The 17472-nt window shown below is 46.2% G+C and overlaps 1 protein-coding gene across 1 annotated transcript in view; it reads right to left on the reverse strand.

The window, feature by feature from the left end:
• Nucleotides 1–17472, reverse strand: part of LOC138756804 (microtubule-associated serine/threonine-protein kinase 1-like) — an 80162-nt gene that overhangs the window by 44649 nt on the left and 18041 nt on the right. Inside the window, exons 8-13 of the mRNA XM_069923193.1 lie at nucleotides 15832–16041; nucleotides 11106–11207; nucleotides 6456–6588; nucleotides 5284–5351; nucleotides 1262–1347; nucleotides 348–556 (exon numbers count right to left, since the gene is read on the reverse strand). Coding sequence (XP_069779294.1) covers nucleotides 348–556; nucleotides 1262–1347; nucleotides 5284–5351; nucleotides 6456–6588; nucleotides 11106–11207; nucleotides 15832–16041 — 808 coding nt within the window. The remainder of the gene's footprint in view (nucleotides 1–347; nucleotides 557–1261; nucleotides 1348–5283; nucleotides 5352–6455; nucleotides 6589–11105; nucleotides 11208–15831; nucleotides 16042–17472) is intronic.

Here is a 17472-nt window from a genome sequence, read left to right on the forward strand (position 1 = left end):
GAATAAAATATACCTCCATCATTCACAGTGGAGCAGCTCCTGGGGAATTAACCAAGCACCTCACTGACAAAAGACAAAGGAGGAAAAAACCCAACACCCAACCCCAACCAACCAATTTTCCCCTGCAACCGCTGCAACCATGTCTGCCTGTCCCGCATCGGACTTGTCAGCCACAAACGAACCTGCAGCTGACGTGGACATTTACCCCTCCATAAATCTTCGTCCGCGAAGCCAAGCCAAAGATTATTCTAACAGGGAAATATGCAACTTTATCAACATTAGAAAGGCATTTCAGAATTTGTTCATTCATGGAACTTACAAAAGTGTGTGACATTCTCATGACTCACCTTCTACATATTCCATTACCATGCAGAGGTGACGCCTGGTCTCAAAGGAGCAAAACATACTGACAACAAACGGGTTCTCCGCAAAGGTAAGGATGTCGCGCTCCACAAACGCCTGCTGAATCTGGTTTCGGAGAATCAGGTTCTGTTTATTTATCTTCTTCATGGCGAAGCGTTGCCTGGTCTCTCTGTGCCTCACCAAATACACAGCACTGAAAGCAGAAGAAGAACCCACTCATTCAAAAGTAACCAGCCTCTTGAGCAAGTACAAAAGATATCTATTTCAATTCTTATGGATCTAAAGTGCTGCTAGTCTTTCTCTTTGGTCAGCGCCAATGAGGCCCAGAACTAGTGGTGGCACGGTTCAGTGCCCCAAGATCAAACCCGGCGCTGTCTGCAAATTTCCCCCCCTTGACCCAGTGGTTTTCCTCTGGGTGCTTGTTTCCTCTAACCCGCCAAAAAACAAAAGTATGGAGTTTGCAGGTTAATTGGTGCATTTGGGTGGCCCGGGCTCGAGGGTGGGAAGGGCCTGTAAGCCTGCTGTAACTCTAAAAATAAATCGCCTGGCCAGTTCAGGAAATTTTCAAATTGTTCTCCAAAGGAGAAATAACAGAAATTGTCATCACTGTGGTATTGATCTTGATTTTACTTTTGCTGATAATGATGTGACACAGAAGTTCATCCTCAGTTGGAAATGGAAATAATTCATTAAATTCAAAGGTTCCAGATAAAACACAGGTTTTATCAACATAGCCAAGAGGCAATGCAACCAGGTGAGCAAAGGAGAATAGGTTCCTAATGTCCAGGTGATGTCTCATAGCAGACCCCCGATTAAACTGCCCGGCTATCATTGCAGGTATGTTCGGCCCCCCAGAATAGTGGCTCACCCTCGAGACATCAATAGCTCCACTACTTACCCATATGCCCCATTACTTATCAGCTTGATGGTGTCAAAGTCTTCTTCAGACGGAGCCTTTGTGGGTTTACCAGTGGATCCACGACCCTGTGGTAAATCAAACATAGAGCACCGAAGTGTACAGTGCAGGATAAGGAGCCACTTTAAGAGCAGCATCAACCAGTTCTTCATCCTGGGTGGTGCCATTGCCATTCTAAACAACTGCTACGAGCAAAGCCTGACCAAGTCGCTCCACTGGCCGAATATTTGCTCCCATCTTCACCAAAGGTTTATGTGTTACTTCAGAGAACATTAATTTTGCAATTTTAAATGCACGTATTTTTTATCTATTATTTTATCCTTATTTGTTTTAACTTTTAAAATTTATTTTCTTCAATTTTTTTTGCCAGTTGCTTGAATTCCAGATATTAGGGGTTTTACTGTATTTATGGAATTGTAATTTATAGCAATTTTGCACAATAACGCTGCTGCAAATCAACAAATTTCATGACGCGTTCATGACAATGAAACCTGATCTTAGTTCTGGTTCTGATGACACGGGCGGTTTTAATAATGGTGTGGGGTGGGAGAATGGGTTGGGACACCCAGGCCCCTGAAGGCTCTGCCGCTACCTTAGGGCGCCAGCATAATGACAAGCACTGGAGAGTTTGTTAAAGTTACAGAGCAGCGGCGAACCTATGGAGAGGTTCGAAGGTGAGGAATTACTAAACAGAAGCGGGATCGTTAAAGGGCACAGCACCAGCGGCAGGCTTTAGGTAAAGTTCGCAGAATGCAAAGGGAGGGAGACCTTGAAGAAGGAAGCTGAAATGGATCTTCTATAACCTCGTGTGACTTGTCTTTGTGCTTCTGTTTTCATCTGCTTTCTCATTTCACCTTGATGTCACCACAGGGTGAGCACAGGAATATAAATCTGATCACTTCTGAAGACCTTGCATAGACATGCATTGCACATAGACAGGCATTTACAAGTTCATTGACAGGGTCCCTACCGCCCTATGCTGTTAGATATCTCAACACAAAATGGAATTAAATTGCACTGGAAGCTTGAATCTTCTGGAAAAGATAGAGCGAGCTTTTTAAATAAAACTTTAAGTTTGATATGCTAACATCATATTTTTTTAAATTTAAATTTGGAAGCACAGTTGGCATAGCCAGTTAGCGCAAAGCTGTTACAGTCAGGACCAGCGTTCGAATCCCACACTGTCTGTAAAGGGTTGGTACGTTCTCCCCGTGTCTGCGTGGGTTTTACCCAGGGGATTCAGTTTCCTCCCACTGTTTGAAACTGTAGGTTAATGTGGTGCAATTGGGCTCATGGGTGAAAATGGCCTGTTACTGTCTAAATTTAAATGAAAAATTCAACCTGAGATACAGCACGGTAATAGGCCCTTCTGGCACATGAGCCCACGCCTCCCAATTGACCGCTGAAGCCACTCACCCCGTATGTCTTTGGAACGTGGTTGGAAACCCGAGCACCCAGAGGAGACCCTTGCAGGTCACGGGGAGAGCACACAAATTCATTATAGGCGGTAGCGGATTCGAGCCCGGATGCTGGCGCTGTAATAGGGTTGCGCTAACCGCTATGCTGACAGAGCCACCTTAGTAGAGAGGCTTTCTCCATTGCTCAGGGCAACGCTTATTTCAACACTCTCTGGAGACTGATCTGGCTCAAGTCTGAGCTAAATTTAGAGCTACGCTTCTATTAAATTCGTGAAAGGTAACCACTTGCTGCTACTCTGCCCAGATGCCTACTTTCTGCTGTGGATCATCTTTAACTGACTTGAGACAGTTTTGCGTTGATAAATTATTCTATTTTGGATGAGACGGACAATTGACAAGAGGGAAATGTGACACAAAATAGCATGAGAGACTCGGAGCAAATGACAGGAAAGTAGGTGCACTAAAGATTCACAGAGAACAGCGTTATACAAAGAGTGAGAAATATGTGCTGCTTCACCTCTGTCTACATTTACTTCAGATTATCTGGCAATCCTTTTATCGCCAAGTGTGTTTTGAATTCATGAGGAGTGATCTTAATGTGATGTATAAAATTATGAGGGACAAAGCCTTTGGTCACAAGATTATAGGAGAAAGAGTCGGCCCATTGAGTCTGCTCTGCCATTCTAATCATGAGCCAATCCGTCCACCCACTCAGCCCCACTCTCTAGCTTTCTCCTCGTGGGCGGCATGGTTGGCGTGGCGGTTAGTGCAATGCCTTTACAGCCCCAGCGATCGGGACCAGGGTTCCAATCCGGCATTGACTGTTAGGAGTTTGTACGTCCTCCCCGTGTCTGCATGGGTTTCCTCCGGGGGCTCCGGTTTCCTCCCACCCTTCGAAACTTACTGTAGGGTGTAGGTTAATTTGGGGTAAATTGGGCTGAAATGGTCTGTTACCGTGCTGTATGTCTAACTTAAAAATAATTCCTGACTAATCAAATACCTGTCGATCTTTGCCTTAAATATACCTAACCACCTCGCTTCCACAGCCCCCTGGCAACAAGTTCCCACAGATTTGCAGCCTTCTGATTAAAAAAAAATTTCCACTTCTCCGTTTTAAATTGACCTGAGGTTGTGCCCTCTTGTCCGAGCCTCCCCCAATCATGGGAAACTTCTACTCTGCCCAGGCCTTTCATCATTCAAAATGCCTCTACGAAGTCCCCACTCATCCTTCTGTACACCGACGAGTGCAGTCCAAGAGCCAACAAACATTCGTCATATGCTAACCCTTCATTCCAGTAAATGAACCCTCTCCAAAGTCTTTTCTCAAACAAGGCACCCCAAACTGTACAGTGAGGTCTGACTAGTGCTTTATAGAGTCTCAACATTATATCCCTGCCCTTGCATGCTATTCCTCTAGAAATGAATGCCAACATTGCATTTGCCTTCTTCCCCAGGGTCTTCAGAGTTTATGAACTAGAGGGTACTGGATTTAAGGTGAAGGGGGAGAGATTTAAGAAGGACCCAACGGGCAACTTTTTCACTCAGACTTTGGTCTGTATCTGGAACTAGCTCCCAGAGAAAACTGGAAATCTGGAGACAAGTTTGACATTCAAAAGATAACTGGGCAGATTTAAGGACTTAGCAGGGCCAAATGCAGGCAAATGTTACTGGCCCAGTATGCCAAAGGGCCTGAGCCCTGCTGCTGCTTGACTCTCCCACACTTGTCTGTTGCCTTCTCTGACATGGAGTCGGAATCACAGGCCCAGATGATTGAAAGAATTTCCAGCAAACTATTTGTTTGAAGTCATTAGAAAGAAGGAATCTTCAGCTCACCTGTGTTAGATGTGAGCTGAACTCAAAAGAAAGCTGTGAACTAACACATTGGTATCGTTGAAATAAAACTGTTGTTTCTCTCTCCCCAGCTTCTCACAGGGCAGTGTTAGAGTTAAAGTAAAACCCCTGTTAACTGGAATTCAAGCACCTGACAGCCTCAAGCAACTGGCAAATTAATTGCAGAAAATAAATAGGTAAGAAATAAGGAAGTTTAAATTGGCGCGCCTTGCCGTTACGTCTCCAATTATGCCACACACAATCTCAAGCAACTGGGAAGTTCACTTATCTGGAATCTACCAATCCCCATAAGTGCCAATTACCAGGGGTTTTAAAGAACTGGGATCTGCATTCAGGGTCGGGGGTTACGGAGACTCAAGACTGAGACAAGATGGGATTGGATGGCCCATAGAAAACCAAGGCAGTCAGCTTATTGGGACTGGGACATGAGGTCAAGCAAGTCAAGTTTTAGATGAAGGTTGATACAGTTAGGGGCACGGAGAGTGTAGTGGTTAGCTCCACACTGCTTCGACACCAGCAACCCGGGTTTGAATTCTCCCTGCATCTGCGTGCGTTCCCTTCGGGTGCTCTGGTTTCCTCCCACTCTTCAAAATGTATGGGGGTTGTGGGTCATTTGGGCGGCACAGGCTCATGGACCCTAAGGGCCTGTTACTGTGCTGTAGGTCTAAAAAAAAGCTTCAACACTGATTAAAGACAAAATGGAGTACAAATGCAAATGTGTCTGAAGTGACTCACATCAATCAGGTCGCCCAACTCTTGGGTGTTGAGGTTTGCATTGTCAAAGGTATCCAGGTGGGCCATTTCTGCTTTCAAGAACACAAAGACAAGTCACTTGGCATGTCAGTCCCAAAGGGCATCACACACGGACAGGAGCTGGACACCTTTAGTGCCCAGCCTAGGCTAGGAGCTCTTAAAGGCGAAGAGAGTGCAGGAAGCAGGCAAGATCAAGGTGAGAGTTGAGCGGATTAATTGGCCTGCTTCTGATTTATTCACGTCTTTGGAAAGTCAGTTACGGGCTGACTTTCTATCAGTCAATACTTGAAAATATTTCTCCTCTCCCCTTTGCAAATGATCTTCCACCCTCGTCCTCCAATCAGTTTCTTCCAAACCAAGTTATAAAAACAGACCAGCTTTTTATTATTCCTTCTGAGTTATAAATAATGCATTTCCCTTGACTGTGCTGACTGGTGGTTTTAAACGCACTCCAGAATAAGACAGAATCATCACATTGAAGTGGCATTTACAGGCATTCAAATCAGAAAAGCATTGAGTGATGCAGCTCGTATAATGTATCTGTTAGCGCCAACGCTATTGCAACGCCAGTGACCCGGGTTCAAATCCAGCGCTGTCTAAAAGGAGTTTGCACATTCTCCCTGTGGGTTTCCTCTGGGTGCTCTGGTTTCTTTAAATTTATAAATTTAGTCATACAGCACGGTAACAGGCCATTTCGGCCCACAAGTCCACACCACCCATTTTACATCCTATTAACCTACAACCCACCCCCCTCTCCACTTTTGAACGGTGGGAGGAAATGGGGGAAGCCCACGCAGACCCAGGGAGAACGCACAAACTCCTCACAGACAATGTGGGATTCGGACCCCGGTCCGGTCCCGATCGCTGGCCGCTACTCCAACCGCTCACCTTTTCAAAACGCATGGGGGCGGGGGGGGGGGGGGTTATAGGATCATTGGAGCGTTTGGGCAGCATGAGCTCATGGGCCTGTTACTCTACTGTCAGTCTAAATTTAAACATTTCAAAAATTTAATGAAGGGAATGGGTAACTGAGCTCAAAGGTCGGCGCGGGACGATGGGCCTCTTGCTGCGGTGCAGGACGCTGGCCAAGACCTGGAGGCCGGAAGTACTGCAAGGTGAGTGATGTGTGTGGAAGTAAAGCGGAGCGTTCCTACCCTCCAGTGGGTCTCGGGTCAGCCCCAGCTGGCTGATGATGTAACGAGGGATGTCGATTTTAACTCCATGGCCCTCCTTTGCGTAGTCTTCAGCTGCTTCGAGTAGATGGTAAAATTCCTCTGGATTGAACTCCTGCAGGATGGAGGTGGAGTCAAGATAATTTCTGAGGGACTTTCACACCCCGTCATCAAACTCGATCGCACTGGAGCCAGTTCTGTGTAAGACGTGTTCACCCCATTTTCCCTGCTCATTGTCTGAACAGCTCTAATAAAAATAGCTAATAATCCAATGAATTAATTAATTCCCTGTATGGAAGTACTAGACATCTTTACCCTTGTCTGAGGCTATATGTGCCTCCAGTTTCACTCCCAGGATTTGTGAATCTTATTAGCAGGACCAACCATTCAAGAGTGACCTCAAGAATAGCTGGGATGAGACGATAATGGGGGTCAGTACATCCACAGGATCGTAAGAGTGGCGGAGAGGATCAGTGGAATCTTCCTCCCTACCTCCCCCCACCATTGACTGGGTGATCTTGGTCTGAAGAAGGCAAGCAAAATCGTTGAGGACCTTTTCAAACCCGTCTACACAGCATCTTCCAGCTGCTCCCGTCGGGGAAGAGATCCAGGAGGATCAGAGCCAGCACCACCAGGCTGAGGAACAGCTTCTTCCCATGGGTAGTGAGAATGCCGAATGACCAAAGGAGCAGCTCACACTCACCCTCTGAGACCCCCATATTCATGAAACAATTTTTATTTATTCAGTTGTTTAGAACCTTTTTCTTTCCACTCACACCCCACTTTAAGTACTCCCTATGCCAGAGGTGCTCTGTGATTAGTAAGGGATTGCTTAAGGTGATATGTGGGTGTCAAGGGAAAGCTGAGAATCACTGCTCCGGACCCAATTGTTACTGAAATATTTTGATTGAGAAAAATTGTCATTGGCCCATTTCCTTTGGAGTTATGAAACCGTACACATGACGAGTCAATTATGGATGATTAAAACAGTGGTTTTCAAACATTTTCTTTCCACTCACATACCACCTGAAGTAATCCGTTACTAATCACAGAGCACCAATGGCATAGGGAATACTTCAGGTGGTGGGTGAATAAAAAGAAAATGTTTGAAAACCACTGGCATAGATGAAATATTTGTCCTGCAGATGTACTGTTTGACTGTCTGTGCGTTATGTCTGGTTGTGTGTCTGCGTGTTTTGCACCGAGGACTGGAGAACGCTGTTTCATCGGGTTGTATTGCAATCAGATGACAATAAACTGGACTTGAGGAGAATAGATTGAAAATGGGTGAAACAGATGTTGGAATCCTGAGTGAACAGAGAGGAGGTGGTGGAACTCAGCGAGTCGGAGGGTCCTTGGAGAGACCCTACCTCCCGACTGACAGTTTTTCTCTCTCTCACTCTCTTGACCTTCTGTTTCTCACCAGCTTCTCATTGTTCACCAACAGAATGAAGTAAAAATGCTTTGTTTAAAAAAAAGGTGGGTTTAATTGGTTGAGTAAGGATTATTGGAATATTTCCCTCAATGGTCAGAATCAGTTTCACGCTCGATACAACATGATTTCAGGATCATTATATCGATCACCCGAGAGGTACTTGCTGAGTTTACATTCAGGTATCTCGATTGATAATGTTCCTTGAATCAAATGCCAATCGTTCAGGTGTGAAGTGGGGCTACAGTGTGTAAGGACATTGATTACAGTCTGACTGACTGACCCAAGTCTAATACTACTGTTGAAGATCAGATTGGGTGTATGAGATCAAGATGACTGAACAGTTTTTACTTCATGTGTTCTGTGTCAGAAATTTTTTTTGACATTGTTATAATGTGGTCATGTTAACTATGGGATTCTCACAGGCAGTGAGAATGGTGAACGACCAAAGGAACTGCTCACACCAACCTCCGAGACTCTCATATTCATGAAACAACATTTATTTATTTGTATATGTGAATACTTGTCCTGTATATCCATTGTTTGTCTGTGTGTGTGTTTTATGTCTGGTTGTGTGTCTGCGTGTTTTGTACTGAGGACTGGAGGATGCTGTTTCGTCAGGTTGTACTTCTGCAATCAGATGACCATAAACTTAAACTATGACTCCTCAGTCTTGGGCCAGGTTTGGCCAAGCTGTTGTCCCATTGGGTTGGGCTGGCTTTGGTCTGAGGTTTCTGAGTAGATTTCCGAAAACGGGGAGAACATCCCCCCCACCTGTTGAGAAGGTAAAGCAGACGAGATGACCCTACGGGGGGGGGGGGGGGCGGGGGGAGTTGATCGCGGTAGCGGACTAGCAAGGGCCTCACTTGCCTAGGGATCAACACAGGCAGCGAGCGGCTTGCGGACGGGGGGGGGGGAGGGGTGGGCCCGCACATTCTCCGGGCTGCTGGGGACTGGCTCATGGAATCCAGGTATCGGAATCAGGGTTTGAGAGGGCAAGAAGGGCTTCCAAAAGGCCTCAGACTCTGAAGGCTTCCTGATCGTGTTGGAGGTTCAGATCTGGAGCTCGGGTTGGCTGCTGGAGCACTGGCGGTGAATTCCGTGGACACTGTGGCTCTGTAGGGACTCTCTTTTACTTCTCTCTCTAAGGGGTGCCGGGCAACACTAGTGGTGACTCTTTTTCTGACGTACAGCAGGTAGAAGGCAATTTCATATAATATTACCTGCTCATGACAATAAAGGAATCTTGAATTTTAAGAGCAAGGTGAGGAAGACCTCCCAAACACTAGTGCAGGGTCGGTGCCAGAACAAATCTCAGCAGGGGGCATTAGGGTGACCATGGTGAGCGGGGGGGAGAGCACAATTTCACTCGGGGGTGCAGAAAGTGGGCTCTTACCATGTTAAATGCAGCATCCCAGGGTCTGAAGGCTGTGCATGGCCATATTTCTTCTTGGCGCATGCGCAATGGAGGTCCATTAGCGTCACTTCCCCTTCCCTCCGATGGAAGCGATGCTAGTGACCCCAGTACTCCAATCCATTGTGCATGCGCCAGCGGGGACAAGCGCATGCGCCCAAGAAGAAACATGGCCGCACACGGCCTACGGACCCCGGGACGCCGCGTTTAACAGGATAAATGCCCCTTTTCTGCCCCTACACCCCCAAATGGAGGACAATCAACGACATCACAAGGACGCAGGACAGATTACTCAAAAGCCGGGCTGTCTGGCCTAAAACCGGGCATCTGGCCACCCTGGAGGGGGGATCACAATACCTCGTTTTGGGAGGGAAATGCCCGTAAATGCCCCCCTCCCCTGCCCTGGCACTGATGCTGTCCTGTAAGAGAAGGAATCTCAGTGTTCATAGGTATGTACTCCAAAAAACTTGAACTTTGACTTTCAGTGAATCTGTGGAATTCTCTGCCCAATGAAGCAGTAGAGGCTGTCTCATCAAATATACAAGACACAGACAGATTTATGAATAATAAGTGGAATTAAAGGTTTAGGGGAACGAGCTGAGTCCAAGGCCAGATCAGCCATGACCTTATTGCATGGCAGAGCAGTCTCAACGGGCCAGATGGCCAAATCCTGCCTGTTTCCTATGATCTTGTGCACCTCCATCAGAAGTTGCAAGTCGTTGTGAAAGAAAAAAACAGCTAAATTGAAAACGCAACCTTTTAACTTCTGTGATTAAAAAAAAAGAAATAGGTGCAGGAGTTGGCAGAACTCAGCAGGTCATGCAGCATCCATGGAAAGCAGAAGGGACGACACTTCGGGCCTGAGGCCTTCTGCACGTGTGAAGATACGTGGCCCGTCGAGTCGGATACAGCATTCAATAAGATTGTGGCTGATCTGGCCAGCTCTGTTTAGCTGCCTACTCTCTACCACCCTTATGGGCAACAATGTGACCTGCCTGCGCTCTTCCCAAGTGTTGCTTTGGTAGAGTGCTAGTGATAATCCTGACCACTAGAGGGATTCAGAGACAAGTTGTTGCAGCTAGGAGTAGATTCAAAATGGATGCCTCCACGAGTCATGTGTACTTTGGCCACTAAAGTATAGTTGTTCTAAAAGTTTTTATTATTGCAATAAAATAAATATCACAGCTTGGTCTTGCATAAACACATCAAAATGCTGGTGGAACTCAGCCAGTCTTTCCAGCGTCCCTAAAAAGCAAAGATATATCGCCAACATTTCGGGCCTGAGCCCTTCTTCAAGGAAGAAGCAGAGTGACCCAAAAACAGGAAATCTCTGAATTCAGAGAGTGCAGCTGGAGGAGGAATCCAGACCAACATTAGGGGAGAATTTATCATGTCTGTGCAAGAGAAGACAGGGAAGGGAGAGATAGAGCTGGGGGGAAGGTGCAGGGGGAAGAAGTGGGTGGGGGGGAGGGGTTGGGTTTTTTTAAATCAAAAGCCAAAGAAGTCAACATTTGGAGGGTGCCCAGTCAGAAGATGAGATGTTATTCCTCCAATTTGCAGGTGGTCTCAGTGCGTGAGACCCTGGAGAGATATGTCAGGAAGAGAATGGGGTGGGAAATTGAAATGGGTGGCCACTGGGAGATCCACGCTATTACCAGTCTGTTATGGCTCTGAGCAAAATATTAATCTTGTCAAGTGCTTCCCCTTGATCAGGCTGGTATCAACGAGTAATGCATCACAGAATGTACCATTAGTACTGCACTTCCACAAAACTAAGTGTACTCACCAGGCACTCCAGCAGGCGTGCAGGTCGTGCGATTATGATCAGCAGTTTCTTCACCAGCTGAGTCACAAAGGCGACTTCCGCACTCTCCGACCGCTCATGAGCCTACAGGAGGTGGTGAGAGATATCGGTCACCTTGGAACGGTCCTGCCAAACACTGATGGTTGCATGAGGGAGCCAAATAGAAATTTCCCAGGATGTTGGCTGGACTTAATTCTCCTCCTCTGTCAGGAGGACCCACCCCCCGGTCAGTTCACCCAAAAATAGCATTAGCGCCATCTAGAGGAAACAACCCTATGGGACGGTGACCACGGCAGCGGACCAGTCAGGGGTGGGGCTCAGCGGCTGAAGGACCCACGCAGGCTGTGGGCGACGTGCGGTTGGGGGACCCTCATGGACTGCGGTCTGCTGGAGCCTTGCTCAAGATAACCAGGTATCAGATTTGTGATTTGAGAGGGTGATGAGGGCATAAGGGGATCCCAAAGGGCCTTGAGTGCTGAGGGCTTCATGATTACTTTGTTAGCATTTCCTAAAATACACTCTGTGCTTTGGATTTAGACAGTATCAGATACAAAAATAAGGAAATATTGTAAGATTTGGAAAAGCAGTAGTAAATATCAAGAAATGCTTTATGAATTTAACCACAAGAACCAGGAAGGTTTGGATCTGGAGCTCGGTTTGCTGATAAATCGAACAGGAGCTGATGGGGCTGAGGGAGCGCTGGGGGCGAATCCATGGACACTCAGTGTCTCTGAGGGCCTGTGGTAATGCTGAGGTCCTGTAGTAACACTGAGGGCCTGTAGTAATGTTGAGGGCCTGTGGTAACACTGAGGGCCTGTGGTAACGCTGAGGGCCTGTGGTAATGCAGAGCTTGTAGTAACACTGAGGGCCTGTGGTAACGCTGAGGGCCTGTGGTATTGCAGAGAGTCTGTAGTAACACTGACGGCCTGTGGTAACGCTGAGGGCCTGTGGTAACGCTGAGGACCTGTGGTAACACTGAGGGACTGTAGTAACACTGAGGGCCTGTGGTAACGCTGAGGGCCTGTGGTATTGTAGAGAGCCTGTAGTAACACTGAGGGCCTGTGGTAACGGTGAGGGCCTGTGGTAACACTGAGGAACTGTGGTAACACTGAGGGCCTGTAGTAACTCTGAAGGCCTGTGGTAATGCTGACGGCTGGTGGAAACGCTGAGGGCCGATGGTAACATTGAGGTCCTGCAGTAACGCTGAGGCCTACAGTAATACTAATGGCCTGTAGCAATGCTCAGGGCCAGTAGTAACACTGAGGGCCTGTGATAACACTGAGGGCCTGTAGTAACACTGAAGGCCTGTGGTAACACTGAGCGTCGGTGGTAACGCTGATGGCCGGTGGTAACATTGAGGTCCTGCAGTAACGCTGAGGCCTACAGTAATGCTAATGGCCTGTAGCAATGCTCAGGGCCTGTAGCAATGCTGAGGATCTATATTTACACTGAGATCAGACTGGGAAAAAATGGGCCTCATTTTATCAAAAATAAGTTGCTATTTCAGGCTTACCTAATTGACTGCATTTAATATCCTCTGCTACTGTGAGGGGAACTCACAACACTTGACTCATCAGTTTATACCAGTGGTTGCCAATGCACTAACAAGACCATTATGCAACTTATGGCTCGTAAAATAGCTGTAGCTGACAAAGATAGTTTGGGCAATTAGGCGATTTAATGCTGTTAAAAGTCTGAATGAAAGTGCACAAGAAACACACATCAAATTGGCATGAAATTGAGAGGTTATTTTCTGGACTTGTTTCTTAATTTCTCGCACTTGGAGGTCAGCATTCATGCCCATCGCTGGGCTGAGAAGCTTGTAACAAGTCACAGGGTTACACAGCATGATGATAGGCTATATAGTGCAACTTGTTCATGCCAGCTAAGTTACCTATCTGGGCTACCCCCAGTTACCTGCTCCTGGCCCACAACCCCCTCAACCACTGGCTCTCAACCTGTTTTCTTTCCACTCACATACCACCTTAAACAATCACCTACTAACCACAGAGCATCGACATAAGAGGTGCTCTGTGGTTAGTAAGGGATTACTTATGGCGGTTTGTGAATAGAAATATGAAGGTTGACCTATAAAGGCTCACCTATTCTGATCCAGGATCACCTGGATTCCTCTGTACTCCACTTATTTCCAAACTCCCTGCATTTAGGCAACAATCTGCTTTGGAATTCTCTTACTCAATTGTATGACTCACACTTTCCCACATTAAGCATGTAACCCAAATCACTCATCTATATCCTGTTGCAGTCTAAATATCCTCCTTGATTAACTTGAATACTATACACTCTGCCCCTTTCTCCAGTTCATTAATATAAATTCATTTGGGCAGCATGGTTGGCGAAGCAGCCAGTGCAACGCTATTACAGTGCCTGAGCACCCGGGTTCGAATCCAAGGAGTTAGTATGTTTCCCCCCCACCGCCCAGACTGCGCAGGTTTCCTCTGGATTCCTCCCACCCTTCAAAGTGTACTGGGGATGTAGGTTGTTTAGGGTAATTGGGTGCCACAGGGTTATGGGCTGTTACCGTCCTGTAGGTCAAAATATTTTTTTCAAATTGAAAATCATCGGGGGACAAGAACTGATTCTTGGGGCACTCCAGTGACTACATCTTTCTAACCTGAGGCAAAGCCCATTTGTTCTGCAACAAAATAAAAACATCCACTGGGGGAAACTCAGCAGGGTTGAGCAGCATCAGCGGGAGAAAAAGAACTGTCGATGTTTTTGGGTCAAAACCCTTCATCAAAACCAGCCTCTGCAATTTCACGCAGACCCATTTGGTCTTTCTGTCTTGCATCCCTCCTGCAATCCACAGACCCTCAGTGACTCTGAAGGGACTCGCTTTGGCTTCTCTTTCTCTTATTATTGGGGGCTTCGGGAATGCTCACGATGCCTCTTTGCATGCCTTTACAGCAGAAAAAAGCTAAAGCATATTGAGTAGGTTCTTGGACGGGCGGCACAGTTAGCATGGCGGATATCGCAACGCGGTTACAGCGCCAGCGGACCGGGGTTCAAATCTGCCGCTGTCTCTAACCCAGTTTTTCTTTCCACTCACATCCCACTGTAAGTAATCCTTATGCCATCTGTGCTCTGTGATTAGTAAGAGATTACTTAAAGTGGGGTGTGGGTGGGGAGGGAAGGTTGAGAATCACTGCTCTAGACCCAATTGTTACTGAAATATTTGGCTTGAGAAAAATGGTAATTGGCTCATTTTCTTTGGAGTTATGAAACCGTGCACATAACAAGTCCATTAGGGACGATTAAAACACTGGTTTTCAAATTTTTTCTTTCCACTGACATACCACCTTACTAATCTCAAAGCACCAATGGCACAGGGAATAGTGGTATGTCAGTGGAAAGAAAAAGGTTGAGAACCACTGCTCTAAGGTGTTTGTACATTCTCCCCGTGTCTGTGTGGGTTTCGTCGGGGGTTCCAGTTTCCTCCCACCCTTCAAGACGTATGGGGATTGTAGGTCAATTGGGTGTAATTGGGTGGCAAAAGCTGAAAGGGCCTGTTACTGGGCTGTATGTCTAAATTTAAATATTTTTCTTTTTCCAATTACTTTCTAATTTAATGGGACAAGTGGCAGTTTTTTCCATCTACAAAGGAATTTATTAATAGTGTCAGAAATATAACAGATAATCAAAAACTATCAATTTCTATTGTGAAGCATCAATTCAGATTTTTTAAAAACCTGCAATTACATACATTGCCAAAAAAAAAATTTCACTCAGTTAATTAACACCATTTCTAAAGTGTTGTTGGCAACTTTTTTTCCCCCTTGACGGCATATAATTTTTCAAAATATGAAAATTAAGGATTTTACTGCATTCTCCACTTCACCGTCACCAGGTAAATATTCTCAGATTAAAGTACATCAAATTACATGCAATTCTAATTTATCTCCAACAAACTTGATTTATCCAATCCCAAAGGTCTCCACAGTGATAACTTCTATCTGTCCTTTACCCATTTCTTCCTCCTAAGTTAAATTGAACCAAGTTATGATCATATTCCTGCACATTTTTCTCGGATAACAAGAAATAATGAGCTGGAATAGGACCTCTTGAAATTTTAAATAAATATATATTTAAGAACCTAGAGCACTTTCCCTAGTACTTTGAACTCTTGAGCATCAAGGTTTTATGCTGTAACCTTCTGGAAATATTTGGAGAGGTGTATGTGCCTGTGTGTTTTATGTACATGTAAGGACAGGATGTTCTAACAACTAACTCCTTTTCATTTTAAGACCGTGACACTTGCTTCAGTTACTTGTTTAGCTGTAATGCTTATCAGTAGGATTATGGCAGAGCAAAAATAAAATGGCAGCTCATGGCGGACTTGAGCTGCAGTAACAGTAGCGCTGTTGCTGGTGCGGACCTGAGGGGGGGCCGGAAACCCAGCGCTCCCCCTCAGGGTCGAACCGCCCAGAGGATTACTTTGGGGTGTGTGGGGGTGGTGATTGGACAGAAGCATTTCCTTCAGAGGAGGAAAAGCAACCACGTTGATACAGGTTGACCCCAATGCACCTTTATTCAAAGCAGATTCTGATCATAACTTCGGAACATCGTAAGTCGGAACATTGTAAGTCAGGGTCTACCTGTATGCTTGCAGGCGGAGGCTGGGCTGCAGATCCCCACATGTTTGAGGAGGTGGGGAGGGGTGGAGTGTTGGGGGTGCAAATTGACTCACATCCTGTAGCAGCTTCTCCAGGTTCTCCTGCAGCTCATAGAAGTACCGTGAGGTGATGAGCCCCTCTTGCGACTTGTCCAGGCAGTCCCTGGACATCTCGATGATCTGGTGGTGGATGAAGCTGAGGACCCCGTCAGCCAATGGGAGCACGTTTTCCGGCGCATTGACCGTGATGAACTCCTGCAGCCTCTCCTCCATCTGTGCCGTGGCCTGCAGCAGGAATGACATTGAACGATGAACTCCCATTGAGAGAAAAATTAATTTGATGATCCAAAAATATAAGTCAAATGTTGAGATTTAGACTTACATTCAAAGTTGTCAGTTCCCTACAGCCAAACAGAAATATTTAACTGCTCCTCTCAAAAGGCCTTCCACCTTTTGAGGTTTATAGGAACAGAAGAGGCCATTCTGCCCCTCCAGTAGGTTCTGCCATACAGTGGAGAGAAACACGAAAGTCTGCAGATGCTGTGGTTGGAGTAAAAACACAGAAATGCTGGAGGAGCTCATCCGGTCTCGCAGCGTCCATAGGAGGTAAAGATATATTACCGAAGTTTCAGGCCTGAACCCTTCTTCAAGGTTGGGTTCAGCCCCGAAACGTGGGTAATATATCTTTACCTCCTATGGACGGTGCGAGACTGGGGGAGCTCCTCCAGCATTTCTGTGTGCTTTTAATTCTGGCATTCAATGACATCATCTACAACTCAAGTCCACACACTGACCTTTTCCAAATTCCCTTGAAACCTTCGAGTTAAAATAAAGAACTTGCTCAGCAAATTTTGACATTTGCAGGAGAGAATTTAAACTTCTTTAAGCCTCTGTGGACACACGCTTGCCCTCATTTTGCTGCTCACTATGGCCCTGGTTTTAGACACTCCAAAGTGTCCGTGCAGTAATGTTCAGCAATTGAAGCAGTGTTTGTCTGCATTCAGCAAGGGCTAGACAAACTTCAAGCATGGTCTGATAAGTGGCAGTAACATTTAGTTCCCAACAATGCTGGGTTACTGTCATCTCCTTCAAGGTAAACAATCTAAATTCTACTCGTAGAATTTCCCTGCCATGAACATCCCTTGAGGGGTGAGGGGGGTGTCATCAAAGCCCAGAATTTCTATTGGTCCAACCACACTAATACCATTGAGAAGAGCTCAGCGGAGCCCACAATAAGTGCCCTCCCCTCAGTGCTACTCATCACGTTGGGAAGAAAAAGGAGTTAAAGGAATACAGGTACTCTCTGACTTGTGACCTACGCGACTTACACCCGTCTGCACATATGACCGAAAATTTGTTAAAAAAAAGAAAAAATATAAAATTTACGCGGTTTATGTTGTATTTAACAAACTGTAACAGGGATTCAGGGCCTGTAAGAGCCAAAATGTGTGTACTGACCTTGTTAGTCGGTGTCCCAGTGTCTGTATGCTGGGCGCGGCCATCTTGAATCCTGTGTGCATGCGCGAGTCTTAGGTTGGCGCATGCGTGGCTCGCGTATTGGAATTTGCTTGGCACTTGCACGAGACTCAAAGGCATGAATTCGATTATCATTAGGGCACTTGACTCTCATGCATGAGCCAATCAGATTCCGATACGCGAACCCACCACGTGTGTGCCAACTGAAAACTTGCGCACGCGCACAGAAATCAAGATTGT

Source organism: Narcine bancroftii, chromosome 3 (assembly GCF_036971445.1).
Source record: "Narcine bancroftii isolate sNarBan1 chromosome 3, sNarBan1.hap1, whole genome shotgun sequence".
NCBI classification, from domain to species: domain Eukaryota; kingdom Metazoa; phylum Chordata; class Chondrichthyes; order Torpediniformes; family Narcinidae; genus Narcine; species Narcine bancroftii.